Genomic DNA, 18,798 nt, shown 5'->3' on the forward strand with positions numbered 1-18,798 from the left:
AAAAAAAAAAAAAAAAAAAAAAAAGAAAAAAGAAAAAAAAACCATCAACCGTCTCCATTCACACGTTTCTTCATTATGATCACGAATTCACGTTCATGGAAGCTTCATCATACATTAACACTTACAAGTTTCTTCGTCGAGTTTTTATCCAAGGTTTCTTCGTCAACTCTGTATCCAAGGTAATAAATATTTGTTCTTTTCATTGGTTAGAATTATAGGGTGCAGGATAGTATTGACGTCTTAAAGACATAACATGGGCAAGATACTATGAGAATTGGTTTAATCTTTCTAAAATTTGGTTAAATTTTACAAAAATATTTATAATTTTAACAAATCTAACTAAAAAAATTATGGAATCTAGGTTATTTAGGATATTTTTTGTTATTTGCTATAAAATTACAACTAAATATAACTAATATTTTTGGATATATAAGTTTATTTCCGGTTTTTGGATATCTATTCGGTTTTCGTTCGGATCGGGTTTGGTTCGGATAATTCGAATAGGATTATTTATTATCCGTTCTGGTTTAGGGACTATTCGGTTTAGGTTCGGTTCTAGATTTTTCGGATCGGTTTTCGGATTTCGGGTTTTATGCCCAGTCCTAGTTTAGGTATATTTTATTCATTTAAGCACCAAATTTTATTAGTTATGTCTTATTTTTTGTATTTATCTTCAAAATAGAAATATGATTGATTAATTTCCCCTCTTATTATACATAAATAGTTTTGAAAATTTATTTCAAATTTTATGCAGTTAAATATTAAATAATTATCAGAATCATATTAATTAAATGTATGACGTAATTATTTTGGTTGTATTATAATTTAAATCATTTGAGCATGTAATTAATATATGACTAAACCATATCTACCAACATTAAAGTGAAAATAATTTGTTACACCAAAGGAACCAAAGAGTGGTGTCTTATCTGCCAACACTGTGTTTGCCATGGACTTATTGATGTTAACACAATGCTCAGGTGACTGAAGTGGAAGTTATCTATTTATCAAACGCAATGATAAAATTTTGGTCAATGACTACTGAATTGGATGAAACCATGAAGTGTTGTCTCACATGAAAAGAATCAAAAGACTTTATGGTAAAACTAAGCCTAGATACTTCTTCCTCATGATCTTACTACCAACTTAGATAAACAAATGTCATTAAAGAAGAGAAGAAATAACGCTGGCAGTGGAATAAGCACAGGGTATGTAAGTAAGAGAAGAAAGACAAATAAAGAAATACACGATGCAGCATAACAGGAATGCTTATCTCATGAATAGAATAACGACCAATTCGGTACCAGTAAGTAAACTTATTCAAAACGCAAGAGCAAAGATTCACAGCACAAGTGTGATTATGCGGAACGAAACAGATCCAATTGGAAGTAATCCGCTTCCAGACTATAAACTGTACACTGATTGCATTTGGATCCAAAACATAATGAAAGAAAACAGGCATTACTCATAGAAAACAACAATTGAAAGGGTAAAAACCGTGGATCCAACAGAGAAGAAATCAAAGTCACAATTAGAAAAATCTCAATTACGCAAAATGGATTATGCTTTTAGAGCACCTCCAATGGGAGGTTCTCTTCCATATTTAGATGAGTTCTCATCTGATTTTGGGAAAAAAATAATTCAAAACTGAATTAAGATGAGAGAATCGATTCTCTTGAGAGAGTTTTGAGAATTTGAGAGAGCCGGACACGTGTCAGTGTTCTATTGGAGGGAGAGTTATAACAAAAGAAAAAAAAAATCATTTTTTTTAATTTCTGTCGCGACAAAAAAAAAGCGAGGTTGAAGCCGATGGCCTTGGTTTGATTGATGTCGCTTCTGAAGACGATAGCCTTCTCTTCTCCTCCTTTCCTGACCCACCCAGCTACGAGTTTTCCGGTGAACTTCAATATCTCTCCTTTGATTTTGGATTTATGGGTTCTGGGTTTTTGTTAATCTGCTTGATTACTAGAGGATTTTGATTTTGCTTGATTTGATTGATTACTTGGACAAGTTTCAATGTAGGGTTTATTGATTTCTTAGAACTTAGATCCATTGTTACTTACTACTGTAGCGAGCTGGCATTGGATTTTAATTTAAAGTTGTGAATTTTGTGTTTTACATTTCAGAGGCAGATAAGGATGAAAATTGTTTGAAGGATGACAAAGATCTAAATTTCATGAGGGATACACTATATTGTGATGATGAGATATTGGTTTCTACAATTGAAGAGAAGGAAGAGGTACTTCAACCTCATGAGTCGCCTGAGCCTAAGAAGGTGATGAAGAAAGGATAGTATAATTTGCGCAAAAGTCTTGCCTGGGACAATGAATTCTTCACTAGCGCTGGTAAGTTCACCTAGATTTGTTGTAGTTTGTATGTGTTACTTACTTTTGCTGAGATATATTGTTAATATATCAGGTGTTTTGGAACCTGAAGAACTGTCCAGCATGATGGAGAACAATCACAAGAGTGGGAGAAAGCTTTACCTACCATTCTAGAGGATATTAATAGATCTACAGAATCCATTTCTACATTTCAAAGTGACTGCACTGTGGAGAATAGTCAGGAGTTTGTTTTGTTTGAGGATGTAAGAGCGTCTATTCAAAGGTCTGCTAAAACATCTGATGCTGCAACGCCCGGGAAAAATAATGAAGTGAGAGAAACAGAAGTAGCAATGACCCCAATGGATGAACTTCAAGCAGCTTCAGGAGTTCAAGAATGTTATCCCCTCCTTCACTATCTCTGACCTTGGCTTGAAATCAGGTAAACAACTTTGAAGTGAACATCATCACACCGTGTCTGGTTTGGTAATATGATAATCGTAATCTGCTTGTCATTCTTTTGATCAGTTAGTTATAGTCACAGTCACCCATGATTTTCACCGTGTAGTTTAGTCTTTGGGATGTATAAGTGGAAAGAAGACAAAGAATCAAGGACTGAAGACACCACAAGTCACGGACCTATTGCATTTGCTTTTGCTTTATGTTGCATATGCTTTTGTTTTTATGTATAAACACCACAAGTCTCACTTTTTTGTATGCATCCATATGATTGAGCTTTGCTATATATAACAACATCCTTGTTCTTATTATTACACACACAAACATTGTTCTTATTCTTCTTCTACGTCTCAACAAAATTCCATTGTGCTTCTTCTTCTTCTTTTTCTACGGCTCACCAAAATTCCATTGTTCTTCTTAATTTTTTTCTTGTTACTCCAAAATTTACAAGGAACACCAACCAAAAATCCACATTGTTCTTCTTTTCTTTTTTTATTGTTACTCCAAAATTTAGCACCAACCAAAAAAACCATTGTTCTTCTTTTTTTTTTTTATGATCACCTAAATACCATTGCTATTCTTCTTCTTGTTTTTTTTTCAACAATCTTCTTTTTATGAATTGCAATAAATTAATTTTTATGATATACAATTTTTTATATATTTTTTTTCCTAAGAACCCTACTAGAGAACCTACCATTGGACACAAAAAAATTAAAAAAATTATCAAAGGTTCTCATCTAACATTTTCTCAAAATTTATAATAAAAAATTTGAGAGAGCTCATGGAGAGAACTCCCCCATTGGAGATGCTCTTAGAAGCTCAGAGGAAAAACAGAGAATTTAGTGGCGAGTAGCAACAGAAATCGCAAACCCAGAACACGAATTACAAAAATTACGAGACAGAACAGTATATACGCTGTTCATTAATCCAAAACTTCAACCAAAATATGAGAACGGAGAAATGTAATTGAAAAAAACAGAGAGTTTCAGAGAGAGACTTACAAGAGAGAAGAGGAAGGAATCGCAAAGCGTCCATTGGAAGAAGAAAGCTGAGGATCAGCTCCAGGGAAGAAGAAGATAGGCGGAGCCAGAGGAGGAGCCGTTGTGGTCTATTGAGGTATCGAGCTTGCCACGCTGCTCAGCAGTCTCTTGCTCGATTCCGCTTTTCATGTATAGCCTATGTGCTGCTTCATTGGCTACCATCACATGCACGTACATATCCGTTATGCTTGAACCATATTCACAACTCTTTTTTTAACTCCAACTGGACACGTCTAAGGAGTTTGATTAAACATTCTTACCCCACTCTCTTGGACTTATCAATGAGTTTGTAACCAACTCCATTACGATGCAGCTCTTTTGCAACACAGACGTTGCTTAAGTATGCTCTCGCAAAATCCACACCAATCCCCTATAACATAAAATACTCTTAGGCTTCTCAATTTGTCCAATATCAGATTCAAGTTCAGCATTGTTGGCGACACAAATACCTCTGGTTTTGTTCCAGCAATTTCATCAGGAAGCCAACGGCATTGGTTAAGATCAAGGCTCCCCACCACAACTCTGTCTTCAATGCCATCAGAGAACTGAGAAACAGATTTAGCAAAGCACAAATCCATATCACTGCCGTTTTTTGTACACCAGGAAGTAACAACGAAATGACAATTCGAAATGTAGAGCACGATACATTAATGCAACAAACTCTCTTTAACAGATAATAAAAGATGAACAATTGAATAGACAGACCTTGCATGAAGAGAATAAATCCTCAGAAGAGCAAACATTAAACATGAACGTATAAAACTAAAACTCACCACATGACGTTGAGTGACACTGTAGACCATGTGTATCAGATTTTGGAATATGTCCCTGAGAAGATACGGTGAAGAGAATAAGAGGAAGAAGAATACCCAACGACTATAGTCTATTAGGTTAATTAATAAAAAAATAATAGATTAGGAGTTTCACAAAAACAGACAACTGATTAGGACTAAATTATAAAATTACCTACATGTTCATAATTGATATCATCGACCCACAACCATAGTGGAATAAAACATAAAAACATATACCACAAATATTAATTGGGAATTAGGTTTTAAAACGTTGTCATTCTATTTTAATTCAATCACTTTTAGAAGATGGAGATCGATGTTTCAAATTTTCTGTTAACAAGCGAAGACGTATCAAATATAAAGTTGGGAAACGTACGTGATACCTAAAAGAGTCGAAATATTGGTATCTCATTATTGGAATTTTGACTACATCACAACAATGATATCCACACAAAATTAAAACTCATCAAACAAGAAAAACAAAGAGTAGATTAAAAATACATGGAAGATCACATGCTCGTGGAGATAATTTGACAATAACATTGATTATCACACAAAAAATAAGACTCATAAAAAAAAACGATCAAAGTTATATGAGAGATTACATGCTCGTGGAGATTAGCCATAACTTTTCAATATTTTGAAATTCCACAAAAGCATCGGTAAAACAAATAAAAACACATAAATTAATCACAATATCATATAGATAGGAACAAATATAAATCAAACCTTTTCCCCCATCGATTTGTAACAATGTTTTGGAACATAAATTTCTGAACCGCACCTTGATTAGTCTGACATACATTAGATATGTAACGTAAATCATATAAAAATATAACAAAATAAGAAAATCGAGACATTAAAGATAAAAGATTACCCGTTAATCAATTGAAACATCACTAAATCTTCTTTATGCATCATGGTTGCTTTCACTCATCCAAAACCTACAATCGTTAAAAAAAACCATTAGAATTTATAGTAACGAAAATAAGATGTATAACTAAAAAAAATCAATGCAAAAAATCAAGGTTAGTGATGATCCGAAAGTGTAAACATGCAAGGTATTTATATCAAGGTAAGAGGCGGTGTAGGATTTTTTTAGGGTTTTTCTTTTTTTTTGACGATAATAACTACAAAAAGGAAGTTATATATTTTTAAATTATTTGTTATGGAACAATAACATAACTAATTAAGATTTATAACTATATTTGACATTATCATCTTAAATATCCGAAATTCAATTTAATTTTTCCAAAATTAATTAGATTTCATTAAGGGTAATTAAGTAATTACGTAAAATCAATGACTCAACAAGAGCCGAGAGTCCGACACGTCAGCAAAAACACTTCTCAAATATTATTATATATAGATATAGATTATACTAACCAACTCAAAAGGGTGTTTGACACGATCTTTTAATATAAGATTGCTGACAAAAAAAACCGAAAAAGGTGTTACGAACGAGGTTACTCCGGCCACAGCACCAAACAAGTTCGTTGATCTTCACATGGCAACTTGAAACGACACAGAGGACAATCTTGATTGGTATCAAACCACTTCAGGGCACACTCATCGTCAAAGTCATGTCCACAAGGTAAAGTCAGAACTCTTCTTCTATCGTTAAACTCTTCCAAACAAATTGTGCACCTATCACTAGTAGAACTACTAGTCTTCTTGTATATCTTCCTGGCTAAAGACTTGACCACAAACTTGCTTGCGGGTCTCAAACTGATATTATTAGGAGAAAGAAACAAGGACACTACTAACAAATCACCACTCGGATTATAATTACTACATATGGGAAGAATTACTTCAAAAACATAGAAAATTAGCTCTGATATCGCATATTCGATATCGTCGTCTTCAATTCCTGATTCCATTAAGAAATAATTCAAGTCTTCTTTGCTTCGACACTGGTCGTTATATTCGTCGAAGAATTCTTCGGTAAACGATGAACCAGTAAACGTCGAATTGTAACCGTCGATCTTTGCATTGATTGTGATTGTGCCGGCGTTTTCTGGTTGAGGATTGCGTATGATATTGTGGTACAAATATACTCTCATGATTGATTGGAGAATGAAGACGTTGATGAAAAAAATAAAGTAAGAACTCAAAACTTCGGATGGTTCTTGTGTGTTTATGTTGTTGTCACGAATATTATTTATAGAGGATTCTGCGTGCATTTGTTTTACTGGTGGGATTTGGAAACATATTTATTATATTAACAATAGTTTTTTTTTTCCAACTTTTTCCAAAGTTTCCATTTATTTCCATAAATCCTTTATTCAAATCTATCTACATGATACTATAAATCTGATTTACCCTTTTTTTTAGATTACAATATAGAAGGATTGGAAAAGAAAAACCCTTGGAGGAACTGAAACTTGTAGGGTATCCAATCAAACTCTATAATCACAATAATTTAATCACAATATTCCTAAATTCCTAATCCAACTCTATCTATTGTATTCGTTTATAATAATTTAATTTCTATTCAGTTGCTAAAATCAACAAGATAGACATAAATCCTTTATTCAAATCTATCTACATGAACAATATAAATCCATGATTAATTAAATATTATATATTTCAAAGTTGTATAAAAATTTAAAAGATTTCCCTAAATGTTTTGATTGGTGACATGAATATTTTGAAATTATTGAAAAATAAAATGAAGTAGATAAAAAATGATTATATTTAGTTAAGCAAGAAAATGTTAACTCAACTAAAATATTATATAAAGGTATTTATCATATTTGATATTGATATGTTTTACTCCCTGTTCTAAAAATCCCCGCCTAGCCCCGATTACTCCCCGCTTAATCGCTAGGCCCACCCTATCCGCCTCGATTAATGACTAATCCCCTAAAAAATCAGTAACCCGATTATTCTCCGCCTAATCCGATTATTTTCCGCCTAATCTTATATACCCCGATTATTTTTTAGATTGCAAGTATAAAAAAACTTTTTATTTTTGTTATTCAATCATTTGAATGGAGAGTTTGTGATGTTTTACAATAACTTGTGTTCAAATTTTAATAAAAATCATAAATTTGTAATAAAAATCATAAATTTTTACAATATTGGATTAATATATTTTAAAAATATTAAAATAACCCTAAAACTAATCCCCGATTAATCCCCGATTTTAATCCGATTTTCCGATTAATCGCTAGGCCCATGCCGAGCGCCCGACTAGCGCCTAGCGATTTTTCAAACAAGGGTTTTACTTAATCGCATAATGAAACAAATAAAAACGTTTAAAGATTAACAAAGAACCGTAAAATCGTGAAATCACACTATAATAATTGAGTATGATCAATATAATTATGATTTTTGAATGAGAGTCCAACACTATAAATTGAATCAAGAGCATATAGTGTAGAACCATAGAAAAGGATTTAATAAAAAAATACTATGATATTGCACAAATCTTTTATTCAAAATTTAGTAACCTTTTCGGTCCCCTTCATCTTTCATGTGGCAACTCAAAACGACACAATGGACATATATGATTTCTCACAAACCACTCTTCAATACACTCCTCGTCAAACTCGTGTCCACACGGTAAAGTCACAATACTCCTTCCGTCATCAAACTCTTCCAAACAAATAGTGCACATGGCATTCTCAACGACGACATCTCTAGCCTTCTTGTATATTTTCCTATTCAAAGATCCGACAACGAACTTGCTCGCAGGTTTTAACCTGACAGTATTGGTCTCATTGAACGAAACTCGAGAAACTTCTGCAATCCGAGAACGAAATGCTTCCTCAGTTTGATGATCAAAGTCAAAGCTAGCATCGTGATGAACCAATAAGCGTGACAGCCCGTAGAATGGAACAAATTCTCCAAGCTGAGATGGAGTTGCTTCTTCATGGGAAAAGTTAGCATCGTAATCATCCTCATAACCTATAGTCTCTTCTTCAATGGTCTCACTGAGCGAGAATCGAGAAATTTCTGAAAGAGATCGAGCTTCTTCTTCAATTTGATGATATAGCTCATCCTCTAAACCTAGAACATTTTCTCCAACGGTCTCATTGTGCGAGACTTGAACAACTTCTTCAAGGTAAGATAGAGCTGCTTCTTCATAGGACAAGTTAACATCGTGTTCATCCTCCAAACCTAGATCTTCTTCTTCACTAATCTCATTTAATGAGATTCGAAAGACTTCTACAAACTGAGATCGAGCTGCATCTTCAGTTAAATGATCAGAGTCAAAAATAACATCTCCCTCATTCTCTAAACCTAGAACCTCTTCTTCAACGGTCTCATTGAACGAGTCTTGAACAACATCTTCAACTTGAGGTCGAGCTGCTTCTTCAGTTTGATGATCAAATTCAAAGATAACATAATGCTCATCCTCTGAACCTAGAACGTCTTCAATTTTTTCATAAGGAATACCGATAGTAAGAGTCATCAACACTCTTAAAGCACAACCTGGAGTATATTCATCAGAAGAAGTTACTTCATCGATAAATCGAAACAAGTCTAGTAACACATTGTAAGCATCTATAGGAGTGATTTCTCCTGATCGCGTCAAGAATTCGGTAACTTCTACGTCAATACATTCACGTAAAGAAACCGGGATACACGAGAATTCTTTTTGTTCTTGATAGAGGTCCCAATTGCTGATACTTTGATATATTTTGGTTGTATCAACACTGATTTTGATTTTGCCAACATCTTCGGGTATTGGAGTGTGCTTGATTTCGTGTGTGAAGGACGAAGTCATAATGGCGAGAACGATCAAGAAAAAATATTGGGAAATACAATTTGATCGATTATATGGGTTTTAGGTTCTAGAATTAATTCATTCATGTATTTATAATAGAGGCACTACTACATTGATGGTATATATATCTTCAGTAGAAAATCTAATAATATTGGAATTTGATATCGTCAGTCATTTATAATTTGGGTTGTTTTTTCTTAATTTACAAACCGTGTATGTATTTTTTCCTAAGCTTTTACTTTCCTTTTTTTTTTTTTGGGTAGAAATTTAGCTTTTAATTAATGTTCTGATATGGCTGAGTAACAAACATGCGTCTTACACAAAAATTTGATTACTGAAGTTTATCTCATTTAAAAATAAAAAATAAAAAAACTTGAAAACCTGTAATTGAGAAAAACAAATATAGTTGAAATTTTTAATATTAGAAGTTTGTCAGACTTCTTACATCATCAAAATAATTAATTGGGTATTTGGGTTACAGATTTCTTACAACCAGGTATGTATTTCATACCTCCATTGGAAATACCTAGCTATATCTCTGTAAGTCTCTGTATATTTGGTAGCAACCGAACTAACTCATTCTATGGTCTATGAATGATCATGTCTGGACTTAGGTCTGACCAAGGACTAGTTTGAGCTATAATGTACATAATATACTCATGCATGGGAGTTTTAGACATTTTTTTTATAAGAGATGGGTTCTAGAAACCATATATTTTATAAGAATGGTATATATTTTGTTTTATAGATTTTGCCATGCTGGCTAATTAAGTGTTTCTGTGTTTGACACACACAAAAAGGGTCTTTCTTTCTTTTTTTCTCTTCCTCTTCTTTATTTTAGCTTTTCAAAACTCCTTTGATTTATACCAGTGTTATTATGATACACAACATTCTCCAAATTAAGTCCCAATAAACAAAAAAAAAACAAAAAAAAATCGAATTCAAAAAGAAAAGGGATTATAATCTTCTTTTTTTTTTTTGCATGAAAAAGGGATTATTATCAAAATTAAAAAAAAAAAAAAAAAGTAATCCTAAATCGAATCTACATTCTCAATCGTTCTCATTTTCCTACCGAAGTTCATTGATCTTCACATGGCAACTTGAAACGACACAGAGGACAATCGTGATTGGTCTCAAACCACTTTAGGACACACTCATCGTCAAAGTCATGTCCACAAGGTAAAGTCACAACTCTTCTTCCATCGTTAAACTCCTCCAAACAAATTGTGCATTTTTGACCAGTACAGCTAATCTTCTCGTATATTTTCCTGGTTAAGGACTTGACCACGACCTCGCTTGCGGGTCTCAAACAGATGTTAGTGGTCTCGTCAAACGAGATTTGTACCGCTTCTTCAATTTGGACTGCTTCTTCAACTTGAACCTCTTCTTCAATATGAGGCTCGTCGTGAGTAAAAAGAGCAAACCACACTTCTAAAGCACATCCTGGAGAATACCCATTACTTGTGGAAGAAGTTATTTGAGCAATATAGGGAATTAATTGACGCATGGCATGTGCAATATCGTGGTCGCTGATCCCTGCTTCCTTGAAGAAATTATTCAAGTCTACTTTGCTTCGACACTCGTTGCGATCATCATTAATGAATTCGCCAGCAAACGACAAAGTCGTGAATGCCAAGTAATCTTCTCCACCGAAGAAGATCCTTGCATAGACTCTGATTGTGCCATCTTTTTCTGGTTCAGGATCGTGTTTGATTTCGTAGTCTAACAATACTTTAACTGCTTCTCCAATACGAGGCTCACCGAGAAGAAGAATATCAAACGACACTTCTAAAGCACACTCTGGAGAATACTCATTACTTGTAGAAGAAGTTATTTTAGCAACAAAGGGAATAAAGTGAGACATAGCATATGCAATATCGTAGTCGCTGATCCCTGCTTCCTTTAAAAATCTATTCAAGTTTACTTTGCTTTGACACTCGCTGCGATCCTCGTTGATGAATTCGTCGACGAACGACAAAGTCGTGAATGTCAAGTTATCATCATCTTTACCTAAGAACCTCACTTTGACTCTGAATTTGATTGTGCCTGCATCTTCTGGTTCTGGATCATGTTTGATTTTGTGGTCGAACTCTCCGCGTAAAATTTTAGGCATGATTTAAGAAAAAAAAAAAATCAAATCAAACCTAGTGGTTCCTGTTTATTTTTTTCTCTTTGTTGTTTGTCGTCACCTAAAAAGAAATTGAAATTCGTTGATTTAAGGGCTTAGGCTGAATTTTTTTTTTTTTTTTTTTTTTTGAACTAATGGCTTAGGCTGATTAAACTCGTATATTTATAGTAGAGACTCATTGTGGGTTCCTATTTGGGCTTAGGCTGATTTAAGGGCTTAGGCTGAATAAACTCGTATATTTACATTTAAAGATTGAAAAGCTAACAAGTATTTGAGACAAAAGAGAGAGGTCATTTTAGTAGTAATTTAATATTATTGAGTCAAAAAAAGTTTTGTAATTTAGAGTCGAATACACTAAACCTTACACAACACACTCATAAACAAATTGAAGAACCCACATGAGAGAAACTTCATAAGAGATCATCTCTTTATCATCATCTTCTCATACCTCTTCATCAACGACCATCGAGCACCTATTATCACTCAAACCCGGAAGAGAAGAGTAAGAAGAGGAAGAAGCAGAAGAAGATGATGATGTGATGGGCGTGGACATGCCACTTCTTCTCTTCCTCTTATGGTTAGCCTTGAAACAAGCTTGTCTCAATCTCTTTGTCTTATCCTCAAACTTCAAATCTGGTAACTTCTCAATCGTTTTTTTCTCCTTCTCGAGCTTTTCCAAAGCATTTCTTAGCCTATCTTCATTTTCTTCCCCTTCCATCTTCTCTATCTCCTGTTACAATTATAGAAATAGGCACGTCAAACTCACTAAAATCGTAGACCATACATTAAGGCTTTATATAGTGGTTCCAATATTTCCAAAAAAAAAAAGAAGAATTTGCAAACTAAAAATCTGCAAAAAAATATCATAAAAATAATTCCTAATGATACAATAGAGGAATTTAACTTGTTATATAACTTAGTTGTATTATGTTTATAGTTGTTTATACCTTGACATTGCTGATGAGTTTTTGTAGGCTCATGAGCTTACGATGAGGCCAACGTTTGATACCCAATTCGCGGCATCTCTTCTTCAAAAGAGTTAAACCAATGTTAAGTTCTCTAGCCGCTTGAGTTATCGGCATGTAAAAGTACAATGAGATGGTTTCCTTCGACAATGTCTTTGAAACAGAACAACTAGAAACACATTCTTCTCTGCATCTCTTCTTCTTGGTAGTTGTGGTTTCACTCTTTTTCGCAAAATCAGAATCGAGCATCGACTCTTCTTCGGTCCATGAAGCAGAACCATACAAACAGAGCCGGTCCGGAGGGCAAGCAAGTGAAGCCACCGCTTAGGGTCTCACATTGTTAAACACTTTTTTTGGGAGAATTTTTTTTTTTTTACATTAACAAAAAGGCCCAAATTGTTAATTATGCGTAGGGCATTAAAAATAATTTAGAAACTTCGGACCGGCCCTGCATACAAACTAAGTATATCTGCTTAAACAGAACGACAAGAGTGAGAAGTGCAGACAGAAAATCCATGAGATCAATCTTAAATCTAAATACAATGTAATTAAGTGCATAAATACATACCTTCATGAGATACGATGGAGATGGGTTCAAGATCAGGTAAAGCAAGAAAGCTTGAGGCAGAAGTAAAGTAATTACTAGAGGTTGCAGAAGGAAGAATCTCGTCTTCCAATTCGAAGAAAGGATTCGCTAACTCGCTGCATCAAGAACACATAACAAATATAACATGGATCAAGAACTGTTATCATAACCATGTAAAAAAAATAATTAATTTACCTTTGATTAGAGTAAAGTGATGAGTGGTTTAGAAATGAGAATGATATATCTTCTTTGCCAAATACTTGATGATACTCCAACTTGCAAAACGATTTCATCATTATTAATGGGTTTGTGATCACTAATCAACGGGAGAGAGAGAAAGGTGTGTATATATATAGTGGTAGATATAGAAGTGAAGTTATAAAATGTACATGAAAGTGGGTATTGACGGCTAATTGATTACCCTGTAAAATTTGGAGTTACGAGAGAGATATAAATGATTAATGGTAACTAATGCTAATAATTAAGAGGGACGTTTTTTTTTTTTAGGATTAGGGAATAGATAGACGTCTCTCTTAGCATCTCTCTGCTGCATGGATATGATTTATAAGCCAATCGTAGTTAATTTGCTCTTTTGTGAGTAGCTAGTTGAATTCATATAATTACCCTTTTTCCTAAATATTATATACTCCTAAGTATTTGTAATCAGTTAATTTGTAAAGTATGGTGCCAATTAATATTTTAATTGTTAACGAAAAATAGTACTAATAAACTTATAGTTGTAGCTGCGAGTAACGGTTAAGAAATTAATTGGAGATAATGGCTGCGAAAAGTTAATACTTTTCAGGTGATGCTTGTAGTTAATGGCCACTTAAGAACTGAGAAATTAAATCTTGTTGTAGGTTATTAATAAAGTTATTTAGAGAGCAATTTTTTTTTTTTTTTTTTTTTTGACATCTTTGGATCGACAAGCCCGATCCATAGCCAATCCTTACTACGCGGGGTAACGCGACCTACTGGAGTCGAACTACGGTGGAGAAGGCGGAGTCAAGTAGACTTAACCACTTGACTAAAGGTACATCCCCAGAGAGCAATTTTATTAAATACCACTTTTTAGTAAACTAGGTGATTTTATGATCAGTTTTTTTTCTTTTTTCTTTTTTCAAGACTATTTCCATTTGTTTTGGATCAAATTTAAACGGTTTAGACACCGTTAGGGGTAGGTCTTTATGGAACATTGGAGTCTTTAGAGACTTTTATGTTCTTCTCTAACAACTAGAACCAGCCAGAATCTGAGTTTTTAGAGCATCTTTGTACACTACAGGATATATAGAAATCTGAAGAACACCAGTGGAAGTTACACATTACAATTTCTTACTTTGTTCTAGTGATCTAAAAGATAAGAGTTCATTAGTAATCATATCATTAGGCACATCAAAGACAAAAAGTATACATTTACCTTCAGAGTTCAGACCAAACAATAATAGATCCAGAGGGTTTCCCAAAAATCTTGATATAAGAAAACAGAGTCATATTAACCAGACGAAAATAAACTCCATTCATCTGGCAAGCAGATCACGAACAACGTGAGAAATTTCCTTCCATATCGCTATATTCTCTCAGAGAACCCTCATTTTCACCATAAACACACGGATCTCTCTATTCAGTAAAGTCACACAGACACAACAGTGATGAAATTACAATATAATCCTCTTTAGAAAGAAAAAAAAAAAAAGACAAAAGATGAAGCTAAGACTCAAAAACCATTTAAGCAGGATTTTGCAACACAAGCTGAAAATGGTTTCATACAACAAGGTTTACGGTAAAATAAATAAAAAAGCTTCTTTGTTGTTGTCATAATCCACTTTTGCTTAAAATTAAAACCTTCAAAACACACAAAACTTTACACATTCTGTTATAGAGATGACATGTAAGCAAATGTGGTTTCTGGGGAACCCTCCCATCATTCCTCACCATCTCCGTCTTCTTCGTCATCATCTTCATCAGAATCACCTTCTTTTCCCTAGAGATGGATATGGTTTTGAAAAACTTATCAGATAAAACGTATAATGGAATCTCCAAAAATGAAATGGTTTCAGACATTAATAATAACAACACAAAGTTCTGTTTTAGAATTTCTCCATCTAATCTTGCATCACATCATGCACATTATTAGCATATCATAGATGCAGCAAATTTTAAGCAGAAAACTCAACCAAACAAAGGAAATTAGATGATGCTTTTACCTCTTCATCTCCATCATCAAAGTCCTCTTCATCAGCCTCCTACAAAGTTACATACACAATTTACCAAAATCTTCAAGCAACTTATGCGCTCTGAACAAAGATATAGACTGAAAAATGAAATGGTGAATAGCTTACATTGTTGAAGTAGTTGAGAGGGTTGGGCCACAAATCTTCCTTGATGATATCCGCAACCTGCTATAAGACGAATTTCGGAGTTCAAGTTGGGCCAGACATAAGGTTACCCTTACAAACAAGTCATAAACAGATAGGATCACTACCTCGTCTTGCATCTCATCCTCAACATCCTCCTTGTGTTGAGCATCACGAAACCAATTAAAGAAGCTGAAAAAAGACAGTTAAGATAGAGAGTCCTCACTCCTCAGACATGTAATTTGCTAATTAGAAAGGCTTAAGTCATGGTGCCAAGACTTTTAACTTGTATCTATGCCAGGTGAAATTTCACTGAAATGGGGATGGGGAGACGAATGTATACCTCTCTTCAGGTAATGCACGTTTGTTTCCATTCTTCTCATGATTCACTCCATTTGACAAGCCCTTAAAAATTGAGAAACATAGTTAAGAATAATCCCAAAGAGTGACAACTTAAGAAATAAACTTATTTTATGCAATAAAGATCCATTTTACTTTGCCCTCTTTCCATTTGATAGGCGTGGCTGTGATTTTTGTTGTCCCTTCTTCGAGAAAGGTAAAAGTCTTTGTTAGTTTTCCATCTTCAAAAAATGGATTGGGATTGAAGTACTGCAATTCACAATTTAACAGCAATCAGTAAACTAAGAAACTAAAAAAACTCGGCTTTCTTAGATCAGTCAGAGATATATCAAAATATGATAAAGTCGCATAATAACAAAAGAAACTTACAAAAGTGATAGAGTATCCAGATTTCACATCTTTGGCATCCTCAACATCAAGAGAGCTAAGAAATTTGAAAATCTGTACAAAACAGAAATATCGAATCAAAGAATGAAAAACTGTGAATCAATCAGACGAAATGTCGAAAGGAAAACACAAACCTTTTGGTCTTCTTCTGTCAAAAGTTCACCAAGAGCAGGGTGACTCAAGAACTAGAACAAAAGCAGAATTTCCAGAATTCCAATTAGAGAAATAATTGTTCTGAAACTCCAAAATTGAAAATCAGAATAAAGAATCTAACTTACAGCAGTTAACCAGAAATCAGGGATGGATTTGATAATCTCGTTACGCTTGTCATAAACAGGTTTCCTTATCACATTATATTTCTGCTCCACTTCCAACACTTCATCACTAGCCTTTTCGTTTATCTGCAAAACCAAAACCAGAGAGGTCATTGAGATTTGGACTACTCTAACACAACAATTAAATCCCCAAACAGTTTGATTGACAAGTCAATTTGAAAACGACCACATTTCATACAACAACAAAAGTACTAAAGATAGTGACTTTTGTCTGTAATTAGTCCAATACTAGAAAACTTAATCCCAGAGAGTCCAACACAGAACAATTCTCATTAACCAAAGCAATAAATGAACATCGGCATAATGAAAATTCAGGAGATTTTCAAGCAAATTAAACATGGGGATTGTTAAAAAAGAGGGTTTTTTTACCTTCTCGAGGTCGTCTTGGATCTCTTGAAGCTTTTCAATTGAGAGGACAAGCTCTCTATCGATTTGCTCGACGTCTTCTTCTTCGGTTTTAGCCTTCTTGCTCTTGTCTGCCACCATTTTCAATTCACTTCTGATGAAACCCTAATTGCAAGAAAAACGCAGAGGAATTAGACTTCCTCCTCCCTCTTCTCTCTGCCTTCGGAGAGAGCACCCGCTAAAACCCTAAAACTCGATTGTGTGATGCGTGACTCTGGTGGGTAAAACTGATCTAGGGTTTTGGGGGGTTTTTTGTTGACCAATTAGATTACGTCACGTTAGAGAAGAAGGGTATTTTTGTCATCTCTTGGGTAGTTTAGAGATTTCTATGTTTCTTTTGATTTTAATATTTAAAATCTACCCACCATTACATATATTGATGGTAATTAATAAAAATATATATCAAGTTAAAGTTATGTGATATTTTATAAGTTTTTTATGATTACAGAAAAAAATCATATGTTGACAACAACAAAAAAAAAGTCAGGTAATTGGTAACAAAAACAATATTAGGTAATAAATCAAACATTACAATCATGATGATATCATCTCTTAATTACTTATCTAATCTATCCACCCTAAAGATTAATTTTCTGTGTAGATTAAAATTTTCTTATCACAAATCATTAAAAAAAAAAAAATCATTAATCTGCATTTGCAAAATATGTTGGATATCAACTTGTTAATATTAGATATCCATGGGCTCAAAATGGGCTTCCTAAGGAGCTTTACGGGCTAGTGAAGTTATGTAATTTTAACAGGATAAACATGGGCCACTAGTCTAATAAACCTTTTAAGACTCAAATAAAATGTTTTTTTTTTTTTTTTGTAAAGGAACTAAAATGATATTAACTACTCCATATATGTTTTGAGAGGATCACATTTATGAATAAAAAAGGTGTCACTTATTCATATTCAACGGTCGATTTATTGGAGTTGCTTGGCTCTAGTTGGGTATTTATGTGTATGTATATCAGACAAAACATAACAATAGGTATACTTCTTTTTCCTATTTAATATCGAATGGAATTGGGTAAGGTGGTCACAAAGTAATTAATATTGTCGAAAACATTCTTCATAGCTGGTGGTACCACAATACTTAATTTAATAGTATATAGACAAGAGTAATGTAGAATTATTTTTCCAGCTTCCACTAATTTTAAACAAATATGGTAGTACATTAATATCGTTGGACCGTTAGAACCGATCAGCTATGAATTATTCGCTTAATATTAGGTTTTTAACTATGTTATGTTTTGTTGTATAGAAAAACAAATGTAAAGTTCTGTTCATATATGGATTTATTAAGATGGATATATAAATTTTGATGTTTACCAATATATATAGATGAAAACTTTATTTCATAAATGATTTATAAATTCAATAAATATAGTGCTGTCTAAGGCGGTCCAATTAATTATATGTTTTGCATCCAATGCCCATACTCTATTTATTAAAATTTTTGAACAAATTAGCTCGTTCAGAGTTATTGAATTGGTCCCAATTTGAGAACATTCCCCTTCACATTTATTACTAACCAACCCTAAGTTTGCAATTGCATGGCTACAAATATATATCCGACGTTAATGCCAGTTTTGTGTAGTCTCATACAGACTAATTGATATTTCATTGTCTCGACGTCAAGTTATAATCGTCTCTTATTATCCACATGCTGACATGCATAATTTGTAGGGTCGTGACTCACGGGAGGGATCTATATAATTACGATGTTTTTATTATATAATCCATTCCAATTAATGCGTAACGTTCATGGATGTGATGTGGTGAAACATGTGGTGTAGAAACTAGAAATGATAATCCTGAACTATATTTTAGTGTCATTTCTCAAAAGTTGCAAATATGGTATAACATGCAGAAACATATTTAAAAACTTAAATCATACTCCAAAGACGATACTAAATCTAATAA

At 33.5% G+C, this 18,798-nt stretch overlaps 6 protein-coding genes and 1 long non-coding RNA gene across 8 annotated transcripts; 1 reads left to right on the top strand and 6 right to left on the bottom strand.

Moving 5' to 3' along the window:
* Positions 1-1,622: 1,622 nt before the first annotated feature.
* LOC110224563 lies at positions 1,623-3,117 on the top strand. Its single transcript, XR_002329045.1, has 3 exons — positions 1,623-1,896; positions 2,127-2,345; positions 2,419-3,117. It is a non-coding gene; the product is annotated as an uncharacterized LOC110224563 (long non-coding RNA).
* An 867-nt stretch (positions 3,118-3,984) lies between these two features.
* Positions 3,985-5,739, bottom strand: LOC110225243. Its single transcript, XM_021014477.1, has 5 exons — positions 5,492-5,739; positions 5,344-5,408; positions 4,594-4,648; positions 4,270-4,365; positions 3,985-4,190 (listed from the first exon to the last, which is right to left on the bottom strand). Exons 2-5 carry the CDS (start codon positions 5,379-5,381, stop codon positions 4,077-4,079), a joined length of 303 nt encoding a protein of 100 aa, XP_020870136.1. The 5' UTR covers positions 5,382-5,408; positions 5,492-5,739; the 3' UTR covers positions 3,985-4,076.
* Positions 5,740-5,986: 247 nt separating this feature from the next.
* Positions 5,987-6,868, bottom strand: LOC110224619 (ERAD-associated E3 ubiquitin-protein ligase HRD1-like). Its single transcript, XM_021010948.1, has one exon. The coding sequence runs from the start codon at positions 6,795-6,797 to the stop codon at positions 6,081-6,083; it is 717 nt and encodes a 238-aa protein (XP_020866607.1). The 5' UTR covers positions 6,798-6,868; the 3' UTR covers positions 5,987-6,080.
* Positions 6,869-7,856: 988 nt separating this feature from the next.
* Positions 7,857-9,712, bottom strand: LOC9329075 (E3 ubiquitin-protein ligase rnf8-A). Its single transcript, XM_002892967.2, has one exon. It carries the CDS (start codon positions 9,347-9,349, stop codon positions 8,084-8,086), a length of 1,266 nt encoding a protein of 421 aa, XP_002893013.1. The 5' UTR covers positions 9,350-9,712; the 3' UTR covers positions 7,857-8,083.
* Positions 9,713-10,385: 673 nt separating this feature from the next.
* On the bottom strand, positions 10,386-11,534 carry LOC9329076. The gene has a single exon (XM_002892968.2). The coding sequence runs from the start codon at positions 11,460-11,462 to the stop codon at positions 10,428-10,430; it is 1,035 nt and encodes a 344-aa protein (XP_002893014.1). The 5' UTR covers positions 11,463-11,534; the 3' UTR covers positions 10,386-10,427.
* A 241-nt stretch (positions 11,535-11,775) lies between these two features.
* On the bottom strand, positions 11,776-13,850 carry LOC9329077 (protein RKD1). The gene is made up of 4 exons (XM_021014348.1): positions 13,224-13,850; positions 13,011-13,144; positions 12,425-12,765; positions 11,776-12,207 (listed from the first exon to the last, which is right to left on the bottom strand). Exons 1-4 carry the CDS (start codon positions 13,322-13,324, stop codon positions 11,920-11,922), a joined length of 864 nt encoding a protein of 287 aa, XP_020870007.1. The 5' UTR covers positions 13,325-13,850; the 3' UTR covers positions 11,776-11,919.
* A 769-nt stretch (positions 13,851-14,619) lies between these two features.
* On the bottom strand, positions 14,620-17,137 carry LOC9329078 (NAP1-related protein 2). 2 transcript variants are annotated; one of them, XM_021014835.1, is made up of 10 exons: positions 16,834-17,137; positions 16,408-16,530; positions 16,264-16,314; positions 16,112-16,183; positions 15,878-15,991; positions 15,726-15,787; positions 15,511-15,574; positions 15,368-15,427; positions 15,233-15,271; positions 14,620-15,009 (listed from the first exon to the last, which is right to left on the bottom strand). In XM_021014835.1, the coding sequence occupies exons 1-10, from the start codon at positions 16,948-16,950 to the stop codon at positions 14,950-14,952; spliced, it is 762 nt and encodes a 253-aa protein (XP_020870494.1). In that variant the 5' UTR covers positions 16,951-17,137; the 3' UTR covers positions 14,620-14,949. The 2 variants fall into 2 exon arrangements, with proteins under 2 accessions (XP_020870494.1, XP_002893016.1); XM_002892970.2 differs by having other exon boundaries at positions 15,368-15,424; positions 16,834-17,103.
* Positions 17,138-18,798: the final 1,661 nt, after the last annotated feature.

The sequence above is a fragment of the Arabidopsis lyrata genome (genome assembly GCF_000004255.2).
Source record: "Arabidopsis lyrata subsp. lyrata unplaced genomic scaffold ARALYscaffold_1, whole genome shotgun sequence".
In the NCBI taxonomy this organism is placed as follows: Eukaryota; Viridiplantae; Streptophyta; class Magnoliopsida; order Brassicales; family Brassicaceae; genus Arabidopsis; species Arabidopsis lyrata.

Coding starts and splice junctions, on each gene's coding strand:
- LOC110225243 (XM_021014477.1), bottom strand. CDS start 5,381: ATGTTCCAAAACATTGTTACAAATCGATGGGGGAAAAG. Junction 4,649..5,343: donor ACAAATCGATGGGGGAAAAG/GTTTGATTTATA, acceptor GTATCTTCTCAG/GGACATATTCCAAAATCTGA. Junction 4,191..4,269: donor TTGCTGGAACAAAACCAGAG/GTATTTGTGTCG, acceptor TTTATGTTATAG/GGGATTGGTGTGGATTTTGC.
- LOC9329078 (XM_021014835.1), bottom strand. CDS start 16,950: ATGGTGGCAGACAAGAGCAAGAAGGCTAAAACCGAAGAAGAAGACGTC. Junction 15,428..15,510: donor AGGATGAGATGCAAGACGAG/GTAGTGATCCTA, acceptor TTCGTCTTATAG/CAGGTTGCGGATATCATCAA. Junction 15,272..15,367: donor CTCTCAACTACTTCAACAAT/GTAAGCTATTCA, acceptor GTAACTTTGTAG/GAGGCTGATGAAGAGGACTT.
- LOC9329077 (XM_021014348.1), bottom strand. CDS start 13,324: ATGATGAAATCGTTTTGCAAGTTGGAGTATCATCAAGTATTTGGCAAA. Junction 13,145..13,223: donor TCACTTTACTCTAATCAAAG/GTAAATTAATTA, acceptor TTCTTGATGCAG/CGAGTTAGCGAATCCTTTCT. Junction 12,208..12,424: donor AACTCATCAGCAATGTCAAG/GTATAAACAACT, acceptor TAATTGTAACAG/GAGATAGAGAAGATGGAAGG.
- LOC9329076 (XM_002892968.2), bottom strand. CDS start 11,462: ATGCCTAAAATTTTACGCGGAGAGTTCGACCACAAAATCAAACATGAT.
- LOC9329075 (XM_002892967.2), bottom strand. CDS start 9,349: ATGACTTCGTCCTTCACACACGAAATCAAGCACACTCCAATACCCGAA.
- LOC110224619 (XM_021010948.1), bottom strand. CDS start 6,797: ATGCACGCAGAATCCTCTATAAATAATATTCGTGACAACAACATAAAC.